The sequence below is a fragment of the Hibiscus syriacus genome, unplaced genomic scaffold (genome assembly GCF_006381635.1).
Source record: "Hibiscus syriacus cultivar Baekdansim isolate YM2019G1 unplaced genomic scaffold, ASM638163v2 tig00110430_pilon, whole genome shotgun sequence".
NCBI lineage: Eukaryota > Viridiplantae > Streptophyta > Magnoliopsida > Malvales > Malvaceae > Hibiscus > Hibiscus syriacus.
Window position 1 is genome coordinate 2,212,361 of NW_024062734.1, and position 23,608 is coordinate 2,235,968.

A 23,608-nucleotide genomic window follows, 5' to 3' on the forward strand; every position below is an offset into this window, starting at 1 on the left:
TCTTTTAAAAAAAATAAATGCTTCATCCATTTCTTGTAGAGGTGAGAAAAAAAGGTGGCTTTTGAATGGATCAAGTGAGAGCTTTGTGGTTTGGAAGTACATGCTAAATTTAGACAACCTGTTGAGAAAGTGGCCATATCTCAGGCTGGGAATTTTGGATTTTTGTATGTCATTCAAACTGACCATACTTCATAAGTTATAAAATAACAGATTTGCATGTGCATATAAGCTTATTTGGATTTCAAGTTGGGAGAATTGACTTTGTGTTGTGCCGTTGTGGTTGTTGCTGTTGCATTGGTGTCATATGGACCACTAGATTTACCTTTGTGTGCTGCTGAGAGCTGACCAGTGACTATTAGCTTAACCAAGGAGCAATTTCTTAACCGTAGAAACAGATAGCTACCCAGCTCTATTGTGATTGGCTATCCTAAGTATAAAAGTAAGCCACAAAAACTAAAGACCAAAAAAGAAATGTGAGACAAAATTGAATTAATTGAAATGATGTAATTAATCAGAATTCTCATCATAAAATAAATTAAAGAATTACAGGTATCCAATAGGTGAATGCTAGTCTTCAACAAAGCTCCAATAGGCAAACACATTCAATATGGGGAGTGTGAGGGAACATGTCTACTGGCTGTATGCTTTTTAACTTGTAACATCCTTTGATTTTTTGCTCCACCTGCATGAAATTAAGGTTTTCGAAATGGTTCATATGATAGATCATAAGATTTTCAACAATGCAGATGTCGGATATACCATATACTTACCACACCATGGCAAAGGTAATCAATGTCGCGAGCACAAGTCGCGGGATTACATGATACATAGACAATTTTCGGAGCCTTAAGCTTTAGCAGAAACTTGATTAACTTCATGTGCATACCGGGTCTATTTGGATCTGCAAATCAAGGTGAAAAATTCAACGTCGAATAGACACCAATCGCAACAATGATTCCATTGCATATGTCATATAAAATGTTCTCCAAGTTTTCTAGCATATTTGAATAGAATGCTAAAATTTGGTGGATAAATTTCTGTTCAAGACTTTGTATCACTTGTTTCTAAACAATATGACCATTAATTTCACCAAATCCAACCCCAATTTTCAATTTCAGAAGCTCATAAAGCAAGATCTTTGTACATCAAAATCACAGTGCACAATTTTGCAGCATCTTTCACTCACCTAGCAAAGCTATCAGACATCACATTTACACTCATAAAACTTCAAATACTGTTTATAACGGTGATTAAAACTACATATACGAGGTGTCCAGTGCACAATTTTGCAGCATCTTTCACTCACCTAGCAAAGCTATCAGACATCACATTTACACTCATAAAACTTCAAATACTGTTTATAACGGTGATTAAAACTACATATACGAGGTGTCCAATAGGAAGGTAACCTGAAATGACGATATCCGGCTTTGGAAAATGCTTGCCAAAATTTTCATCAATTTTATTGAGATCTCCTTGAACAAATGTAGTATTATTTATTCCATTCAGCTTGGCATTTTTATTAGCATCTGCAACAGCTTGAGCAACAACTTCATAACCATAAACATGTTTAGCCCTGAAAAAGAAATTATGATGTTGAAATATAATATTTATATGGCATCTCTCTGCATTGAGATCAATTAATGAAAAGCTGAGGAGGGAAATACTTTTTTGCAAGTGTTAGACCAATGGTTCCTGTCCCACAAAACAAGTCAAGGACAATTTCGGAAGAATCTCCTCTCAAGCCAGCACAATCTTCAATTAGTTTATAGAGAACCTCAGCCTAACAGTGTAAAATCATTTCAGTAAAGGTTAATCAAGAACAGTAGTCATGAAAGAGAAAACAATGGAACATCCGAGTAATAAAAATACGTTAAAGAAGCACACCATATGAATGCACTTAATATTGGTCAAAATACATACCTGATGAGTATTTGTCTGAAAAAAAGAGTTTGCCGAAATTTGAAATGTTAGACCTCTCAAACTTTCGGTGATTGTAGATTTCCCATACAATGTATACTCCTCCTCGCCAACAGATGTGTTACCAATAGAAGTATTTACATTATTCATAATACTAACCTGAAAAGCATAAAAAGACAAATAATTTATCTCGTCAATAAAAACTTGTCAAGATTTTGCAAAGCATCATACTTTGTCTAATGGAGAATTGCTTTCAAAGGATATTATGACCACTTTAAAGATGAGTTTCAATAAGAAAGTCAATAGGAAAGATGGAGCATAAAGATGTACAAGAGTCACCACAAAAGGCATGTTTACTCGGAAGCCAAGAACTATCAAGTGACCAACATTTTAACTTGTTTCGTAATTGTATATTTCTCACCATACAAGAAAAACAATTAGGATTATAAGCTTAATATTAGCATTTAAGCAGTCAATATTTCAGATGCTCAAGCAATAACATAAGCAATAGACAGTATGAACAGTGCAAATTTGATGGGGAATGAATCAGTAACCTTTCACTTGAAGTACCTAATCCATAAATGGACATAATATAAAATGGAAATCAACCTGAACCTTTTATTTCATTTATTTATTAAAAATCCGACATCTTGAGTGTTTTAATCACTGGCAATGACTTTGTGCAACTGAAGGAGAGAGAAAATGCGACTCAGAAGATCTGGTTCGGCATCATAAAACTCTCTTTGATCATATCGCTTCATGCAGAAAAAAAAGCAAAAAAAGAAAAGAAAAAGGATTTCATGAAGCCTCATTTTACATCAATTGTGTTTAGATCTGCAGTCTGTCAAACCAATCCAGTTTGGGATCTAAGAATCACACAAGCGGAGCAGGGGAGATATAAAGATCGTTCAACTGGATAACTGGTCCAGTGGACTTTAATCAGATTTGGGGTCACTCAATTCTCATCCAACATAGAATCAAACCACAGATAAAAATTGGTGGATATACAGTAGTTCAAAAGCAGATATCACCGTATAAACAAAATAAAGCAAATTCACATTTATAAAGCACAATTAACACATACCACTTCAGGAATTGTTGAAATTTTCTCAACCAGGGTTTCAGCATCTCTGGCTTGTAAGATGAGGTGACAAAGTTGACCATAAGTTCAGGTAGACCAGTCCTCATGTCCCTGGAACAATAATCGTAAATTTGGAACATGAAATGATAATTAATGATCCATGAAATAAGATAAAAACATGACTTGATAACATTAATTATTCTCTCATAATAAATAACACCATTTGAAAACTAAGATTGCATGACTAAGCAAAAAAGACCAAAGATTGGCTACCACGTACCAACTTTGGACATATGAGAAACATATAAAAAATGATAGTTCCAAGGGTCACCAAATCCTTTGTTGGATTATATGATCAATACAGATGCATGTCAGTGTACAAGATGCAAGACATTTTCTCTTTCTTCGATTTTTTATAGGTTTATGATTAAATAATAATGCAAGTGTTCCAACTATTGTCTATCTGATTCGTTAAACAAGTACAATGTGTATATGCAATCGAAAACATAAATTCACAATAAGGAAAATGAAATTAATCAAAAAAGTGCACGGGTACTCACATATCCAAAACTATACTGTACTTCCCAAAGGATAGCAAGTGACAGAAGTCCCCATATGAACCAGAGGACTAAATTCACAATAAATTCAGACCTCACAAACTACTATACAGTATGCTTTTAACTAGGTAGCTAGAGATATAAATATTCCAAGTCTTAGCACAGAATCAAATTGAGCCTAACTAATCTCTAAATTCCACACTTACCTTATTCCGATAATGAAACTGTGTATCACAGGGAACGATGGGCTTCATAATATGTGAGAAATCCGGGTTTTTATCCGAAAACTTTCCAACATGGATGACCAATTCACGTACTTGTTGCTCCTTAGCTCTGAGCTGAGCCTCATAAGACAGGTTTTGCGTTTTACAACCTCCACAGTACGATGCATACTCACAAGGGGCATCTACAAAGTCCCAGTGAGGAGATAAGGTCTTCAACTTTGTAACCTGTATATTAACAGATAAAACATCCTGTAATTGTTGAAGGATCAAATCTTCATAAACAATTATCCAAACACATGTATCTCATTTCATCAAATCCACATTACTTTAAAGCCTTCCACATTCTCCTAAAGACATAAACCAGTTTAGAGGAAAATATGCAAACAGAAATTCATGAACAAATGTGAAATGCTTCATATCATAAAAACAATTTTTTTGTGGAGATTACTCATCAACTAGTACTCTCTTCAATCAACACATTAACTCAAAATTTGGAATTTATAATAAAAAACGATAGCTTGAGTTGGGTCTCATGAATAGCGCTTCATAATTGGTAATGAACACAAATTACAATTCAACTTACCTCAGCATAACTTCCTTTCTTACGACTAACACGGCCAATGAAACGTTCTCCAGGAAGTGCATTGTTACACAACAAAACAAACCCAGAATCTGCCACTTTGCATACACCTTTCCCTTTAAAAGCCAGGCTCTCACATTCGAGCTCCAAGATTTGGTTTTTCTTCGGGAAGAAAGCTTGTGACTTGCTGTTGTTGGAATTTTTGGCGGCAGTATCGGTGTTGTGAGGGAGAATTTGGTGTGGCTCTTCACTGGAAGACGCAAGAGACGTCGTACAGCGGATTTTGCGAAGCCATGGCCGAGTTAAGGTGAAGTGTCTTAAGGCATGGCTTGGGATGGAGGCCATTTAAGGGTTTTTGCTGGGTTTATGAAAGGAGAGGGAAAACTGATTGTAGAGTATATAAACGAAAAGATAAGGTAAAATGGAAATTTTCTTTTGGAGAAATATTTCATGTAGTCCTTGTAGTTTTTATTTTATGCTGTTGTAGTCTCCAAATACTATTTAATCAAACAATCATAATGAATTATTACAAGACTCAACTGTATAATTATATAATGAATTAAATTAATTAATTAATTAATTTAAATTAGAATCAGAAAATTCATATATGATTTAACATTTAAATTTAGATATTTTTAACCTAAAATTTTCATTAACTCAATGAGGAAAAATTATGAGTAATTTTAATATTTATTGTTTATTTATTTAGTAAAGTTTAAAAAATTAATGATTTGAATTATAAATACTAAATTTATTTATCTAAATTTTATTATTTGTATTTATCTGAAATTTTAGAATATATAAAAGTTAAATTTGATTAAATTCGAGTATGTTTAAATTTGATTAAATTCGAGTATGTGAACTAAATTCAGATGTCTAATTGAATAAAAAATATTTAATTTTAAAATTAAATATTAATTTAAATATTTAATTAAACAGAAAATTTTAGATACCAAATTAAAACTTAAAATTGAGTTCGAGAAATAAAATATTTTAGCTGAAAAAATAAAGGATTACGAACTATAGAAAGCCCAACTCAAATTTGTGTAATGAGTTCTGGACTACACTTTAAAGGCCCAAATAAGTTTTCAAGAGAACGGTTCTATTTCGTTCTCTAATAACTACCAGATAAAAAAAACCGTAGCCCTAAGCAAAAGTCGCCATCCTCCCTCGGCACCTGTAATCAGAATCTACATAAATTACCACAAACACAAAATGGGTAAACCCTAGACTTCCGGTATAATTTCCATTTGAATTATTTTGTTTTTTTATCTATGTCGGTGATTGGCGTACAGGTAAGGTCCACGGATCGTTGGCACGAGCCGGGAAAGTGAGAGGGCAAACTCCAAAGGTAGCCAAGCAAGACAAGAAGAAGAAGCCCAGAGGTCGCGCTTATAAGCGGATGCAGTACAACCGCCGTTTCGTCACTGCCGGTTAGCTTATCTCTTTTTCTTGTTTATATTAGTCATCCGTAATCCCATTTACTTAAAAATAAATTTGGGAAGAGATTAAATTTTACTGATATTGTTTTGTGATCTTTACGATGTTGAAATTTGTTGTTAATTGATTTTGAACTTAGTTTGCGATTGGGTTTCAACAATTGGTTTTGTTCAGTCCAGTTTGATCAGTCCTTAATACTTTTTATTGTTGCTCTAATTGCAATGAATCATTTTAATGAGGAGTTTCCTGGTTTCTTGTACCACCTATTAGTATTATTTGTTCTTGTCCGCTCAGGCACTCATCCAAATCATTTCCTTTTCCTTGAGATATATTGCCTTTAACTCTCATTATATGTTATCTGTTCAACCTATTCTCGTGAATGAATTTAGTCTCAGACAAAGGTGAATATGTTGCCTTGTTACTGTTATTATTAACTAGGCATAGCTACGAAAATCGCTATGTCCTTGGCGATTTTTGAATCGGTATGCACATTCTGAATTTATGAACTCCAGCTATCCAATTCAGTAAAACTAGTTATCCCATTAAAATATAGTTTATTATAAATTTATTAATTAAAACAAAATTCGGTATGATCTACGTACAAGGTAGCCCTATATATGGTCTTTTATCTGAAATTCTTTGTGAATTGCTTGGCTGAAGTAGTTATGCATGTGATTCATCTTGCAATTTTGCACATATTGAGCATTTGATGGACTGTTTTTTTTTTGTTGCTATTTGGCAGTTGTTGGTTTTGGGAAGAAGCGAGGACCCAACTCTTCGGAGAAGTGAGGTTGAACTTTTTAGAGTCCTCCATTGTAGGATGTTTGAAAGTATGATGGAACATTTACATATTGATCATTTTCTGGCTTTATTAGCATTATATTGTTCTTAGTTTGTAGCCTTTTCTGGTTTAAGAAAACCACAATACAATCCATTGATTTCAAATATTTACAAAGTGCCTTGTTTTCTCGTCCATCACTTTTTTTTTATCTAAATTCTCTGCAAGTATCATCAGATGAATTGTTCACTACTGATACAGAACGTAGAAGATGATAAATTGAGAGGCTGAATTAAGCTTAACTAAATTGAAGCTTAACTGGTTTCATCCTTTGGATTTTTGTTGATTTCATTCAACGGTGAGATTATTGATCGGATGTGTTAATAAATCAATATGCCCCATCAGCATATGGTGATAACAAATTGTTTTGACTATGATCATCCTATTGAAGACTGTTTAATACGAAGAAAAAAAAATCTTGCACGTATTGGCATTGATAACAATGTGAAATGAATCCCGTATTGTGAAATTGATTCATGTGGAAGTCATCCGTGAATAGAATGTATTTATGTTCTTATTGTAAATTTTAATCTCAATAATTCTAATATAAAATTGTATTTTTGTTCAAATAACATAATCAAATCACAAGTTTAAATACTTATTAACATTAATTATTTTATATTATCTGAGGAGGTATGTCTCGGCTATTCTTATTTAATCTAAGGGGGCGTTTGGTTTGCAAAAAATATCGTTATCAAGTGGAATAATTTTTCCAGAATTGTATTCTCACATTTGATTCGCGGAAAAATTATTACTAGTTAATAAGTTATTACCAATAGTAAAAAAAAATTGTTAAAATGGTGGGAATGCTTCTACTTCCAAATTCTTAGGTAATAAACAATTTTTACCACTTTAAACAAAAATATCTCTAGAATAATGAATCTTTCCGTATGGATCTTTCTCGATTCTTATTCTTCGTACTTTACTCAAAATTATAAACATAGTAATAATGCACAAAGAGTTTGATTTAGTAAATTATTAATAAATTTAAGTAGTTAACTTTATTTTATATTTTTAATATTTAATAATATTAATCGTTTTATAATTTTATGAGGTGAGAAATGATATTATTGTAAAAATGTAATTATTTAAAATAAATTTTGATTTTGATTTATTAAAAAATAAATTTTATACATTAAAAATAATATCTTTATCGGAAGTCGACGTATCATTGTCGAGACTGATAGCTTGGAGACGATCAAGCTCGGGATGGTGCCATTCGGTTCACGATTCTACATAGCGTGAAAGCTTTGCTCAAGAGGGATTGGGTTGTGAGGTTCCATCATATGCCTAGATAAGGTAATAGCATTGCCGATTGCATAGCAAAGACAGCGGATAGGAGGAGGATGGATTGCATTCATTTCCAGGAACCACCGGAGTTGGTGAGACAGCTGCTGCACACAGATCAACATGGTTATAGTGTGTAGATTCTAGTGTTCTCTTCGTTACCCAAAATATAATAATATATTTATCTACTATTTTTATATTATATTTTATTTTATATAAATAAATATGATACTTATGAAAATTATTTAAAAATATAAGTTTGATATATTAATTATATTAATTAAAATATTTTTATGAATTTTTATTTAAATATGTATAATTTAATATTAAAATTTAACTTGTTGAAAAAAACATATATCACAGAGATAATTTTGTAAAATATGTATTCAAATAATCTTATATTCGTTCAACAAACACTGTAACCTTACATTCCTACTAAACCGATCAAACAAGGTAATACAATATTATCATAATAATATTACATTCTAATAATCTTATTTCAAATGTAATCGTATATTCCGTGACAAATATATAAATAATTTAAATCTAAATGATATTTTATAATTAATTTATTTTAAATAATTAAACTAATATTATTATTTAGATAAAATTTAAAATCTGAGTTTAATTTTTTGAACCAATTGAACAAGTCTAATCGAACAAGCTCCAATGGTCACAAATACTGAGCTTTACATATAAACTTAAGCCATGGATCTGTAGCAAAATACAATGGCACTGTATAACTTGATCATACTGATCTTTCTCGACGCTACATACTATTCCCTGGGCGAAATTTCTCGCATCCGAATCATTCCCATCTTTAAAAAGTTGAAATTTACTCTTCAATCAATCATTCTCAATCATTCACAGTTCGACATGTGTTCATCTTTTGTTTGCAACTTTGTTTTGTTGGCCCAGGGAATAGTGATTACGTTATAATCACTTTTTTCTTTGTTCTGGGTTTCTTGACCATTCTTCATAGTTAATACACCATTGTCGAAAAGCGGACATGGCTGCCCAAGGCCAAGCTACACAATCACAGCTCTGAACTCAAAGCAAAAGGCAAAACTTGTTACCAAATCCGAGGTTCTACCCATTTGTTTTACCTACTTGTTAAAAAAGACACTCCATGTAGGCTGAAGCCATTAAAGAAATATCCCATACATCTGTGTCTCTTTCTATTACTCCGATATCACAGGAACTAAAACTCGTTTTTCTCAACGGGTTTCTTCTCACTCTTCCCATACTTATTCCCCTTCTCGTTTCACAAAAACACATTTGTCAAGAAAGAGCTGTACTTTACTGTGCTCATTTATGTCTCCCTTCTGTATACGACAGTGTTTCAAAGTTTTAAGCTTTGTGTTCTGCTAGGGCAATTTTTGATCCTAAAAGGGTGTTTCTTGGTTTGTTTTTAGAGGAAATACAAAACCCAGAAAGCCTTTTTTTTGTTAATCGAGGGATTTAAGTTATGATGCAGCCAAGAGCGGTGGTTATGGAGGAAGGTAAAGACCCAGTTTCTGTAACCAAAACGAGCCTCTCCCGGGCTTTGTCTTTAAGGATCCTTGTAATCTGTTTGTTGTTCATGGTCCTGGGCGTTGGGTTATCCATCATCAGTATGCATTCAGTACGATTTTCAATGATCCCACAGATAGCAGCTAAAGCACCATCCACTGTTCAGCCTTGGTTTGAAGATGCTACTAATACCTTGGAAAATTTCATTAGGCCTCCTTCAAACTTGATGTATAATATGAATGACATAGAATTACTATGGAGAGCTTCATTTGTTCCTCAGATCAAGGAGTATCCTTTTAAAAGAGTCCCCAAAATTGCCTTCATGTTCTTGACCAAGGGACCATTGCCACTTGCTCCGCTTTGGGACAGATTCTTCAAGGGGCATGAAGGGCTTTACTCCATATATGTCCATGCACTGCCATCCTACACTGGTGGGTATCCACCATCATCAGTTTTCTACAGGAGACAGATCCCAAGTCAGGTATCAATCTCATCTTTTCTTCACATAACATAAATTTATTGAGCTTGTATTGTGTTGAGATTTTGTGATTTTTACTTGATTCATTCTCATATTTAAGTTGTTCTTCTCCTTTATCTATGTTTATCCTTGTTAATTATGAATCGATTTCCATTACAGATTTCTAGAGTAGTCGAGTTTTAAGTAACATAGTGATTAACAATACTGGTTGGACTTGTCATTTAAAATGACTGTTTTAAGCTTTGTGCTGTCAATCTGCCACTTGCCTGCATTCTTGCATTTTTCCATATTGTGTTTTTAGCAGCAAAGCCTTGATCACCATTTCAATGCATTCCCATACTTTAGCATATGAAAAGAGAAACGTATTTCAACAAACGAGATATAGGTTGTTTGTTCCCTGAAGATTTTTGTTTAGATTATTTGATTTATTTTTCTTTTCAATGTATTGCAGATAGTGGAGTGGGGAAGGATGAGTATGTGCGAGGCAGAGAGAAGACTCCTGGCCAATGCGTTGCTCGACATCTCTAATGAATGGTTGATTCTCTTGTCCGAGTCTTGCATTCCCCTGTACAATTTCAGCATAATCTATCACTACATATCAAGATCAAAATACAGCTTTATGGGCTCATTCGATGAACCCGGACCTTACGGGCGAGGACGCTACAACCATCGCATGCAACCGGAGGTCACACTTAGCCAATGGCGTAAAGGGTCTCAATGGTTCGAAGTTAACAGAAAGCTTGCAGTAGATATAATTAAAGACACCACTTATTATCCCAAGTTCAAGGAGTTCTGCCGTCCCGCTTGTTATGTCGACGAGCATTATTTCCCCACAATGCTGACGATCCAATTGCCTCATCTCTTGGCAAACCGGACTCTTACTTGGACAGACTGGTCGAGGGGTGGCGCTCATCCGGCCACTTTCGGGAAAGCTGATATTACTGAAAGTTTCTTTAAGAGAATTTTTGAAGGTAAATCCTGCTTATATAATGGCCAGCCATCAACTATTTGCTATCTTTTTGCAAGGAAGTTTGCTCCAAGTGCATTGGATCCTTTATTAGGGTTGGCATCCAAAGTTTTTGGGTATTGAATAGGTCTAGTTACAAAGGTGATTCTTGGAGTTAATAGTTAAAGCTAACCCTGTCTCTGTTAGTGAGGATTAATCCAATTTTATCTTGAGTTCACAATCAAAATACTGTTGTCCAAAGCAGTTTGGATGTATAAGAACGAGAGGGTTGTAGATGTTAAGATTCGAATCATGGATTCGTTAGATGTCATAATGTCGGTCGCACGAAACGAGCTAAACCCTTAATTTCGGGTATAATATTATTAATTTATATGTATATACAATATGATTGAACGAAATATCATGTTTTGTATCTAACATGTACACATTTCTTAATTATTCCCAATTTCCTCGAGTGTGGTAAATCAACACGTCATAATTCCCTAGAGAAAGTTCCTATTGTTCAAAAGAAGATACAAACAAATATTAGCACTGAAAGTTGGTGGCTTCTTCTTCTTGTTAACATTAACAATTCCAAGAAGTACCAAAAACTGCTTGTGTGCACCTTAAAAGCAGCCTAGAAATTGATCTCTCATTCGCTCTTAAAATCAAATCAAAACTGATCAAACCTCTTAATTAGTAATCATTTTAGCTGTTGTCTCATAGGTCTGTTAGTTAGGCTTCGACCAGAGAGGATGCTTCTTTTGAAGACTCTGGCCAAAATGGTGAAAGAGAGACAACCTTCCCGATTATGATTAGTGTTGGTGATACTAATTCGTCCGTTTTGATTTTATCGGCAAGATCCTTTAGTTCTGCAAAGACCTGTACCATTATAAAAAAAACAACCATACTTAAATAAGATTTATGGTTACAATGAATTGCCCGCTAATGCATTAATTCATGTTGTATGGCATTGCAAAATGGAATCATTAGATGATGTTGTGAAGAAATCATGTGTGACATTGTGCTTACCGTGCGCTGTTGAGGCGTGGCTCCTCGCTCGACTGCTGCGGCTGGTGTATCTGGTGGTAGGCCATGATGTATCAATCTTTGTGCAATAGGAGGGTAGATAAGCCCATATAAACCACTAAAGTTGAATCTGGGTCAGCAGCATTCTCGGCAACAAAAAGAGGATCCGTTCCACCTTTTCTTGAGTGACCTGTGAGAAACCTAACACTTATTGCAACGCCTCTATGGGTCAAAGGAATACCCAGCTTTGCTGACGTAACATCTCAATTTATTGGCTAAATTTTAAAAATTATAAAGTATTAGATTTAATTGGTATTTTGGAAGAAATTGAGAATTAAAATTATAAATTTGTAAATTTGACAGACTATTTTAAGAAGTGCAGAAAATTCAGTGACTAAACTCATGGTTTACCCATTTTTTTATGGGATGAATTATAATCCTTTCCCTGCGTGTTTTCTTCATAATTTCCCATATTTCTCTTCCTTTTAACTTCGATCTACTCACCTTCCGGCCACCGTTTGACGAACTGAAACCACTATCGTGTTCGTTGTTGAAAGATTATCAAAACTCCTCAAACCTTTCGTCATGAATCGTCGTCATTCGTTATTAATTTCAGTCGGAAGTATCGTTAGTTTTAAATCAATTTTCGTTGGTTTTCCGTCGATCTGACCATCTGTTTTCGACACCTCCCGCATCATCGTGTTCCTTGCATCGTTCCGAGTCCTCCGTGTCTCCTTCGTCGCCGGCGCTTGAAGTGGTGAGAAAGACAAAGTTTGACTCAGTTTTGACCAGACCCGATTTGACCCGACCCGTTGACCTAACCCGTTGATTGTTGACTGTTGACCGTTGACTTTGACCGAAAAGTCAAATTTTTGAAAAGTATTATTTTATGTTTATTGATGTCATGAGTCCGATTCTGAAGTCCGTTTTTCAAAATTCGAATCCAAAAGCCTCGAAATTGTCAGTCGAACCATTGACTTTGACCAAAAAGTCAAAATTTTCAAAAAGTCATATTTTATGTTTTTCGACGTCCTTAATTCGAATCCGAAGTCCGTTTCGTCAAATTCGAATCCGGTAAGCTGTTTTTGACTATTAATCACCCGATTCGATCCGTTTTTCGCAATTAAGCTATGTTTTTAATGAAATTTCAGTTGATATGCATCAAAGAAATTATTGGAAGTTGATTTAAAGATCGAGGGCGTTCGAATGAATTTTTTATGGTCGATTAGTATGGCACAAAAATCGAGGTAATACATTACTACCTTTTCATGCTTTATGGAACATGTTTGTATTGATAAATGCATTAATGAATATGTTTGGTCTCATTTGGGTATTTAATTATTTCATACACTCGATATGGATGTGGTAAAAATTCGGTAAATGAATACGGCTCGGAAAACTGATATAAGAAATTGAGGGATTGCTAGAATTAAATTACGAGTTATGTGATTAGTGATAAAAGAATCAGCTTGGATCTGTAGCATATAATTTATTTCATTAAAGGTATTTGGATGAGAAATTATGAGAATACTCCATTATGGTAAAATTACGAAAATACCCTTATATTGTAAGATGACAAGAATTGTCCCTATAAATTGGTTAATAATTCTGAAAAGATATATTGATCCGGTAAAATTATAAATGTGCATAAGAAATGCTAGTTTTGCTTAGAAGATTTGGATAACTGGTTTTTAACCCCATGAGGGTTTGTGCAAGATGCTAGAAGTCTGTTAAGGGAATCATTTCAAGATCAGAGAATGTTCGGGAAAACAATTAACCATAGGATCTCTAAATTATAATTATTTTCGTTAAGAGTTAATACCGAAGTTATCTGGTTAAGAGATTACGAAAATGCCATTGAGAGGTAAAAAATAGTCCGAGTTGACCCTGAATGAGAAAGTACTTTGAGGATTCGTATTTAACTCGATAAATTACGGATTTAATTGTTAAGATTCTGTCTTTGTACAGAAAATTCCTGATAACCTGATTGTAACTTACGAGAAGGCAATTGACCTGAAAATATTCGAGTTAAGAATAATTTATCGATAGTGCTCATTTGACATAATTGTACGAAATGACTGAAAGAAATGATAAGTTTAAATTCGATAATAAGATCGGACGGAAAGAAATGATTGTAATACACTGGATTTGTAAAATGACTAGAATACCCCTAGAATGGAAATGACCCAAGAATATCAACAAGCTCAAGAATGATTGGATATCCTCGAGCTCTGAAATGAATGGAATAAAACTAAACACCAAAATCATATTATGAATAACTGATGATTCTGTCAATTAATAAACTCTTCCGATAGTGATTCTAAATTATGGCATTTATCAGTATACTGAAGATCCGTGTTTTTCTGCCCGATAAGATTATCCAATATATCTGGATAAATACGTTAATCCTCTAGTGTGTTCCACATGTACTACATGACGATTTATATGTTTGAAATGAGTTTTAACTAAAGTATTGATTTATTGGTTTATGAACCATGGCAACATGGTATGTGATCTCCGATTACGGTTTTCATCGAAAATATGAACTGTACATGAATTATGAAATCATGGAATTTACTGGTTTATGAATTATTTTACCTAAAATGTGTTATATGGTTTCATGTTTTCACTGGAAAATATGAATTGTTCCTGATTTATGGAATCATGAAATTTATTAGGTATGCAGGTGGGTGTATGGTTTTGGGGAACCTACATATTATGGAGTGTTCGGTTGGAGGGAATACTATGGTTTTTTATAAATGTTTTATGGGAGGGTGTTGTTGGAGAAAGTTATCGTTACTGCAGGCTCCTCTGCTCTGTGCTCAGGGTAAGTCCTTACTTGATGTGTAGGTGGGTGTACGGTTCTGGGGAACCTACACATTATGGAGTGTTCGGTTGGAGGGATTAATATGATTTTTGAATAAAAATATGTTTTAAACTGTCACTGTTTAAAAAAAACGAAAAAATCGGTATCTCTTCACTGATTTGGCGGGAACACACTAAATACAATATTATGATCTTCACTGATTTGGCGGGAACACACTAAATACAATATTATGATCTCCTGAACTCAGTCATCCGAAATATTTCTCTAAACTGAAAGCTCACTGTCTGTTACTACCTGAAATATCAATAGGATTTCTGCTCAACATAAAGATCTGTAGATGTCTAAACCGATAAGGAAATATATGTTTATTTATATCTGCACGTTCTTCAGCATCATCTGGTAATTCTGTATTACTGAGCTTTCCGAAGCTCACTCTATTACTCACCATTGCAGGTTAAAAAAATTGTACTAGTGCAGCTATCAACTTCAGTAAGGGAGTTCTTCCAGCGTTGTTTGCAGAGTATGGTACATGTGATTAGGGGACATGTAATTGTATTTTGTTTTATATATGAGTCTGAAATATGTTTTATTTCTGCATACTGATAAATCATTTTATAAGTTACATGTTTTAATAAAAGTTTTAAATTTTCCGCTATTTTACAGTAGGTCGCTTCGGTGGCCCTAATGTGACACTCCAGATCAGATCGGATTACCCGCATCGGTTTAAGGGGGTTACATCTGATATTCCAGAAGCAGCAGTAATACCTGCAATGCAACAAGTATATTAGAGTTGAACCGCATTTCTTATACACGGTTCTATATATTAGTGTGCATTGCATTTCTTCTTCAATATAAAACATCTTTCATAAACCAGAACTCAGCAGTCCACACAGGACCTACAGGTTTCAAAAGCATGAACCAATATGATAGTAGCTCAAGCAGATGCAATTAACCTATGAGAAAAGTGCTCCGTTTCATTACCCAAACTATTTCTCAGTTCCTACCATTAGAAACCATTCTCAAACTACCTTAGTATATATGAATGCAGTCTCTTGAATGCATGACATATGATCAAGACAACTCTGCTTTACCCTCTATCCATGCACTGTAGTTTTGACACACCAAAACACACTTAAACCCTTTGAGAAAATTGAGGATTTCCATGGAGAAAATTTCCAAAAGCTAATCAAGTGTCCATATAATATGATAAAGAATGAGTTGAAAAGTAATATGTTAAGTGACGCAGGAGCTTATATTATTGTAATATTTATTTATTTCAGTTTTATTAAATATTAGAGATATTTCGGATGGCTAGGATTATAAGTTCCCTTTATGTTTTAAATCTGACAGCATTACAGTATCATACCAGGGATAACCTTGACCTGAATCCCTTGCTGTTGCAGAAAGTCCATTTCTTCTCCACCCCTTCCAAATACCTGAAAAACAAAACAATTATTCCAGAAGGAAAAAAAGAACTAGACTTGATAAGCATTTCTACTAATTTCAGGGGGGAAATGTTGGTAATTGTTTGAATGACTCACCAGTGGACCCCCTCCTTTAAGTCTGACAACATTAGCTCCAGCTTCAGCAAAACTCAGAAGCAACTCATGGATCTCTTCCAGCAAGAACAGCAACAAAATTCAATCTTTTCACAATTGTGAAGTAAAGAACTACTAATCAATTGCATAACTGACATAAGCCATTCATAATTGAAGAACTTTACCTAAGTTCGGCTATGATAGCCAGCAGTTTTGCCGACATAGAGAAGCCTGGCATCGGGGCCAACCAAGTCCAATACAGCATTAGAAACTAACATATCGTACAACAAAAGGTCAGCTTTTTGAATGACTTTGACAGTTTTTAACGTCAAGAGATTGGGATCTCCAGGTCCAGTACCCACCAAGAAGACATTACCCGGTCCCTTCTGGGGCACTTGGCAGCCACATCTCTCTCTCTTATGCTTCAAAACTCCAAGCAACTTCCTGAGCTCCGGCAGCTGCAAAGCGATGTCGTTTAATCTGATGGAGTCGCAATCGGACGACATGGAGCAAGACGCGGCTTGATCATCACTGTTGAGAGATAACAGCTTCTGATTATTGTTGTTGTAGACCCATTGGTCCCTTTGGTACCTCCGCAACTAGTGTTTCTCCGTGAATGGTGCAGAAGAAACATTGGAACTGAATTGTACACGAAAAATGGGCTGCAAATGCAAAGACCCAGATGTCTTTAAATCGAGAGCAGAAAATGAAAGGTTATATGATGGGTATAGGAAAGCGCCATTTTTGTTTACTGGGTGATTGTAAAAATGCCAGAACAAAGACTCAAAATCGTAATCAGCCTACAATATTCAGAACTTCTTGAACAGCCTTATAACATATATTATGACAAATAAGAAAATGAAGAGATGAAGAGTTTGGGTTCGGTTAGGAGTTTGCAATGAAAGAAAGGACGGTTGTGCTCTTTGGAAGGATGAGACGATGGCCTCAGCCACAATGGAGAGCTTTTGGAGGCACCAAGAGGGCCAATTGTTTGTATTCTTTTGCCTATTTGAGTGGGCAAAGGTTCTTCCTTTTTCTTTTTCTTTCAACTCTTAATTTTTTTAGTCAAACAAATGCAAATCACCAAAATTTTATTCTTTTTTAAAGAAAATGGATATATTTAAAAAACAATTTGCACAAATATTTCTTGGGTAAACTATGTATGTACTCGCTCATTTATATTCACGGTTTCATTTTGATCACCAAACTATTTTTTTTCAAAATCATATATAATGCTATATTTTGGTTCTATGTCATTAAAAAAAGCAACGATGATATTAACATATCACTATAAGATAATGTCACATCATCTTTGAAAAAATAAATAAATTGTCATATCAATAGTTATGTTTAGGGAAGGATGCACTTTTTTATGTCGGGTTGCAAATTTTTAAAATTTTAAGAAGGGTTGAACTTTTAAAATTCTAGGGGTAAAAAAAATTATCAATAGAAAATACAAAGAAAAATCTAAAATATATGATGATTTGAAAAATTCAGAGGGAGGGGCACCAATCCCCCTTTGGTCCATCATTGGTTTGTATTTATCATTTAACGACGGACGATAAAACGTAAAGTTAAGTATGATTTTTTTAAAATGTAGTTGAATAACTATAATGGAACCACAAGAATAGGTGGGTGACTAATACGTAGTTTACCCTATTTTTTATATCGAAGAATAATTAATATGCTCACTGCAAACACTTGTGATGTCCGATGACATGTTTAATTTTGCATGTATTTTGGCAAGAATCTGCTACTATTTGCGTTTTGGAAATGCCTCAGCCTGATTATTGCTCATTCTTGAGTTCTGCTGTATGATAAGCTGCTACATTAAACTAACTTCAGGGAAATCTCTGAAACTCAGCTAGAGATTGAAATCAAGCAAAAGGGAAATAGATCATAGAGCTGACGCTAGATTGCAATACCACATTGCAAATGGTATGCAACCTGGTGTACAAATATATCATTATTTGCTAAATCAAAGATATCTGTTGCAGGAGTTTAGTTTGCGGAGGAAGTACTGCTTAATCCCGGATGGGGTTCTTGGGTTGAATTGTTGATCAAGTGTCGATGAAGATCGATCTTGCCAATGCTTTTAATGGTTTTCAAACAACAACTACTTCCTAATTTCATGTTTATTTGGACTAAAAGATGACCATCTGGTTCAGTGTGCAGGCGTAGGTAAATCTTCTTTCCAGTTAAAGCAGAAGACATGAGAGAAGCAAGTATTTCCAAAATGAAGGGTTTAAATCTGTAAAGCAAAATTGCAGAGGTTAGACAATCTCTTTAAAATAAATTGTAGATTTAAGATAAATCCTCATCCCATAATCAGAATCAGGAAAAAGAATATACAAAACATATAGCAATGTGCCATGGATTTACGTAGATGAAACCATCAGGATTTTCGTAGATGAAACCATCAGGATTTTGTATGTGATATTAAAATTACCGTCGTTCATCGTCATGCTTACATCAAATATTTCATCTTCTTTAGACACGTCTCTCAAGACACCTCTTTGGATCAAACCAAGAACATATATTCTAAGAGAGTCCTTTGGCCTTCACGAGGACTGATTTAGCTGAGAGTCTCCTTCAGCTCAATCGGCACTAGTGAGGGCAACAGACTCTCTTTGAGGAGAGGTCGGTTTGAATCCGGAAAGGCACACCATCAGGTGGCAAAGCCTTGAGGAACCATGGATGCCTAAGGAAAACAATACCTTCGATATACACATACGCAAGGGCGACTATCAAACCAACACTATAAATTGAATTGCTTTCAAATTTTGTTTTACTTTTCGTAATATTCCCTTTAGAAATATTTGGAAATGAAATTGTCAAAACAGCCTAACCAGAATTCAATATCTAAGAATAAGAACATGGTAAACGACCTCTTATTTCCCCTGGCAAGCAGTTTCTATATATAAGTCAGATTGTAAGTCCCGTAGTTCATTATCATTACAAAGTAAAGGTGCTCCAGCATGATGCTGGCTTTCTTTAGATGAAATTTCATTGCTGATTACTGCATAGCACAAAGCAAGGAATACTTTTAGAAGACGACTTCATGATACTCGATGCAGTACATTGCAAAGTTACAACAATTTAATGTCAATTTTATGAGATATACAGATTAAGACCAAATAAGTTACCTTGGCCTTCTTACTTTTTGTTGTTGCTCCGACCTGGCAGGGCTGATCTTGAAGCAGCTTACGGAATAAGAGTTTGATCAATTCCGTCTCTGTTCATGTCTTCACCATCAATTGTGATGGTAGGGATACGAGAGATGTAGGGCCAGTCCTCCCCTGTCCCGTTCCTCAAACAACGGTCCTTCAGGATCGGGCAATCCAAGATATCTAATACTTGCAGAGTTGTCTTCTGAGGAAATTGGCGGGGCAATGACTTTAACTTGAGGCAACTATTGATTTTCAAGGAACAAAGAACTGAAGAAGTGGGGCATAGTAGTGGTAGATTATCGTAATTCACTCTTGCCACTCTTCCATAACTTGAAATTTAAGATGCTTCAAACTGGGGAAGGCAATGTGATGATGATGATGATGATGTTTGGCCCTTTTCTCTGCTCCCATAAATTCTTGGCCCACTTCTTTCAAACTCTTCATTTCCCATATCTCTGCATGTTCAAGGACTGGCAACTTCCACGTGGGAGGCAAGGAACAAAGAAGTGGCTTAGTACTCAACCATCTTCCCTCAACAAAATATATGAACGTCTTCATTGACCGATTTGAACCAGTTTTTTTTATCAAGGGTAAATTATACCGTTCACTACTACTCAACCATCTTTTTACCTTAGTTAAAATTTTAAATAATTTAATTTAATTTTTCAACTTTTAAATTATTTTATTTAATTACTTTAACTTATTATAAATATTTTGATTATTATTATTTTATTAATATATGTACCACGTACAATTAAAATAAAAATAAATGAAAAAGAAAAGAAGAGGATGGGAGGGAAAGGGAGGATGAGAAGAGGGTTTTCAACAATAACAAACAAAATTTGTTATTTTCTTCCACGAACATGAAACTGTTGCTTGACACAATACATTCGTATTATGCTTTACTGTTTAACTTTATAAAATCTCTTCACTCAATTTTTGGCCACTCGAAGTCTCTCATCACCATCTATAATCAATGAATCAATGATTTTCTCTATTCGTCTATCAAGTAATCTATGCTGTAACATAAGAAGAGTGTGACATTATTGATTTTATAGAAATTATGTGAAGCAGGCTCCATCGTTATCAGATAGATATGTCAAAGTAACTTAAATCAGTCAATATTGTTATATAAGCAGTTCGAGTATGTAATCAAAGTCCACCAAGAGTATGATTTGATAGAGAAAATTATATTGTGAATGAGTGTGGGGTTGTGATTTAAGATTTAGGATTTGTGTTACAATTTAGGTTTTGTGTGTTATCATTTGGAATTTAGTATTTGAGCCTGGAGCTTAAAGGTTGTAATTTAAGGTTTGTGGGTTGCTATTTAAAGTTTTGGGTTTTTGTCTCAGGTTTGAAGTATAATTTAGGGTTTATTTTTATTATTTTATTCTAATTATACATGAAAAGATAATATAAATATATTACATCGTAGAAACATATTAATAAAATAAATTAAAGTGATTAAAACATGAATAATTTAAAATTTTAATGATTAAAATAAAAAATAAATTTGAACGACCAAAGGAGTGAGAATATCATTAGTGGTGAACTGGTGTAATTTACCCTCTTTTCAAAGCTACATTTATCGGATCTATGGAATCAAGCAGAAGGATCTTTAGGGAAAAGTGTCAAACATAAACGACACCATACGAGCACGGGCGCTCATATGAGAATCATGACGTTGGATAACCGACATAAAGCTGAAAGGGAGAAATCGAACCAGTCATGGAATTGAAATGCTCGAGGGTTGAGGCAAAATTTACCCGACATTTTGAAGATGAAGAGCTTTGAGATTCCTCTATTTGGGATCTGAGAATCACAGCGCTCCATTCACCCGAAACGTCTTCAATGTCATAAGCAACGTTTTGAAGACATTTTCAATTGAGAATAGACAACAAGATCTAAGTAGAAAGAGGAGAAGATTAGTGATGATCAGCACTAGACTAGACTGAGATGCTTGAGTTTTGTTGTTATAAGTCTATAGCCGTAGATATTCTCTATATTATTTAGAGGAAAATTTTGGTTATCCTCAAGTTCACATAAGAACAGAATCAATCTAGAAGAGACTAGCAGATTTTGTATTGAATCTCCATCCATGTTCTAAAGAAAACAATAACGTAGAAATTATACACACAGATATGGCTGAATGTATTGTACGTTTGAGGCTTTGGAAATATATGAGCAGAAATTGCAGGCAAAAACTTATCAGAGCCCCAATTCATCATCAATTTGGATTATAGAAATGTGGGAGATGGAAGGCCAATCCACCCCTCCCCCTTCTTGAAACATTCTCCGAGAACAGGGCAACCTTTGATACGCAGTTCTTGCAGCGTAGTATTACAAAGAAGGTGGCTCGGCACTGCCTTTAACTTGATGCAATAATTTATTGTTAATGAATGAAGAGGCATGATTGTAACAGAGTCATCTCATCCACTTTTCCCATTCTTTTATGGAATGGAATTTGAGTTTCTTCAACGCCGGGAAGGCGATCTTATTGTTGGTGGATGATGAGGGTGACAACAGATGTTCCCAAAAATTCATCTCCAACTCTTTTTACTTTATTCATGAACTCGATCCCTAAAGATTCAAGGACTGCAACTTCCACAATGGAGGAAGACTTTCCAGTTGAGATAATTCTGTAGTCAAACTCTCTTCAGCATACACAACGATGTCGTCGTATCAGGAAAGCAAGGGACCTCTGCAGTGGAGTACGCTTAAACTTTCTAGGTGTGAAGGTGGTTGCAAAGCTTCGAATACATGCTTTTGTCCTCGAGTTTGACCTGTTGTATCTCATGGGGATCGAATTTTAGACGCAAACCACGGAGGTCGTGCTTTGTCCAAAGCTGTGCTTTCTTTGCCACACAAAGTTCTGCCACATTTCCTAATCCCTTGATCTCGAGATCCCCTCGTAGATGGATTAAGTTCCTCAAATCTCCAAGGCTACATGATTTACTCTCAACATCGCCATGGCTCACCACAAGCTCATCTAACGTCCTTAGAGACGTTAATCGTTGCAGTCCTTTGGCATGAATGCATCTATCTGTACCTGCATTTGAGATGTCTCACGTTGATCAGCTTCCCAATACGACGAAGCAGTTCATAAGATTTGTACAAGACCTGATGTTCAGAGTTTGCAAGTTACACAGCCACACACAGTTTCAGGCAATTTTTTCTAAATCAGTATTCCCCTCCAAGTTAAGATATCCCAAATGCCGCAAGTTTCCTATTTTCTTCGGAATCCTTTTTATTGAACCTTTGTATCCACATTCATGTATTTGAAGCTTAGTATCCTCAGACAAGTCATTCGATCCAACAGTTTAGCCAATGATGCACCAACAGTTGAAGTATCATTTAAGATGAGATCAGCTACGCAACTTTTTACATCAAAAACGGGGGCAGGAATTGCAGCAGCTTCATCATGAATCAGTGTTAGATGACAAGCTTTTTCCTTAGAGTTCATGTTAACTCTTCAGCATTGCTAGTCGCACCATAAGACCCTTTGTTCTTCGCAAGTATTGACTGAAATCATGCACTATCTCATGCATTTTGCGCTACTAACGCTCTTGTCATTTTCATCCTTTTCAACTCTTGAAAGAAAGAATGCACCCAAGTTATCAAAGTACTTTTCACCAATTATCTACACATCTTTATGCTGCATCTCTCCAGAAGGTCTTCAGCCATCCATGACTTGATCAAGAACTCTTTCTCCATTTTACAATCTTTCGGGAAACTGGAACAGTATGAGAAGCAGTGTCTCAATGGCAATGGCAAACCATAGTAACTCAAGAGTAAGGAGAAAAAAGACCATTTTCAGCCTCCTCAAGTTCCCAATCTGACTATCCAAGATTCTTCGCCATTGTTCTCTAGATAGCTTAAACGCTTGAGACTCCTAATGTTTTTGCAGCAAGTGGCAAGCCTTGACGCTTATCTGCAATTTTCTTACCGATGTCTTCTAAACACTCACGCTCTTGTCTTTCCTTCTGAAAACGCCAGGCGGCTGAACAGGGACGAACACCCGTCTTTCGATAACTTCCCCAAACGAAACAGTTGGTAGAACCCATGATATAATGGCTACATTCTCCTTCCGAGTGGTCAACAATATTTTTGCTTTCCTGGGAACCGCAATCGAGAGAGTATTTCAATGATTGCCACTTTCTATCATCTGCACCCCACACATC

The 23,608-nt window shown here is 35.0% G+C and overlaps 4 protein-coding genes across 5 annotated transcripts; 2 read left to right on the forward strand and 2 right to left on the reverse strand.

The window, feature by feature from the left end:
• Nucleotides 1-507: 507 nt before the first annotated feature.
• LOC120125359 (uncharacterized RNA methyltransferase lin1863-like) lies at nucleotides 508-4,725 on the reverse strand. The gene is given in 9 exon segments (XM_039143789.1): nucleotides 508-682; nucleotides 771-901; nucleotides 1,410-1,576; nucleotides 1,668-1,783; nucleotides 1,924-2,079; nucleotides 3,005-3,039; nucleotides 3,042-3,231; nucleotides 3,765-4,007; nucleotides 4,366-4,725. Coding segments are annotated over 9 exon segments (1,488 nt in total). The 5' UTR covers nucleotides 4,708-4,725; the 3' UTR covers nucleotides 508-574.
• Nucleotides 4,726-5,457: 732 nt separating this feature from the next.
• Nucleotides 5,458-6,707, forward strand: LOC120125485 (40S ribosomal protein S30). The gene is made up of 3 exons (XM_039143921.1): nucleotides 5,458-5,581; nucleotides 5,658-5,795; nucleotides 6,545-6,707. Exons 1-3 carry the CDS (start codon nucleotides 5,578-5,580, stop codon nucleotides 6,589-6,591), a joined length of 189 nt encoding a protein of 62 aa, XP_038999852.1. The 5' UTR covers nucleotides 5,458-5,577; the 3' UTR covers nucleotides 6,592-6,707.
• A 2,210-nt stretch (nucleotides 6,708-8,917) lies between these two features.
• LOC120125484 (glycosyltransferase BC10-like) lies at nucleotides 8,918-11,277 on the forward strand. 2 transcript variants are annotated; one of them, XM_039143920.1, is made up of 4 exons: nucleotides 8,918-9,920; nucleotides 10,369-10,986; nucleotides 11,019-11,074; nucleotides 11,151-11,174. In XM_039143920.1, exons 1-3 carry the CDS (start codon nucleotides 9,396-9,398, stop codon nucleotides 11,040-11,042), a joined length of 1,167 nt encoding a protein of 388 aa, XP_038999851.1. In that variant the 5' UTR covers nucleotides 8,918-9,395; the 3' UTR covers nucleotides 11,043-11,074; nucleotides 11,151-11,174. The 2 variants fall into 2 exon arrangements, with proteins under 2 accessions (XP_038999851.1, XP_038999850.1); XM_039143919.1 differs by having other exon boundaries at nucleotides 10,369-10,993; nucleotides 11,052-11,277.
• Nucleotides 11,278-11,966: 689 nt separating this feature from the next.
• Nucleotides 11,967-16,964, reverse strand: LOC120125360 (siroheme synthase 2-like). Its single transcript, XM_039143790.1, has 5 exons — nucleotides 16,446-16,964; nucleotides 16,261-16,341; nucleotides 16,086-16,155; nucleotides 15,458-15,484; nucleotides 11,967-12,142 (listed from the first exon to the last, which is right to left on the reverse strand). Exons 1-5 carry the CDS (start codon nucleotides 16,761-16,763, stop codon nucleotides 11,967-11,969), a joined length of 672 nt encoding a protein of 223 aa, XP_038999721.1. The 5' UTR covers nucleotides 16,764-16,964.
• Nucleotides 16,965-23,608: the final 6,644 nt, after the last annotated feature.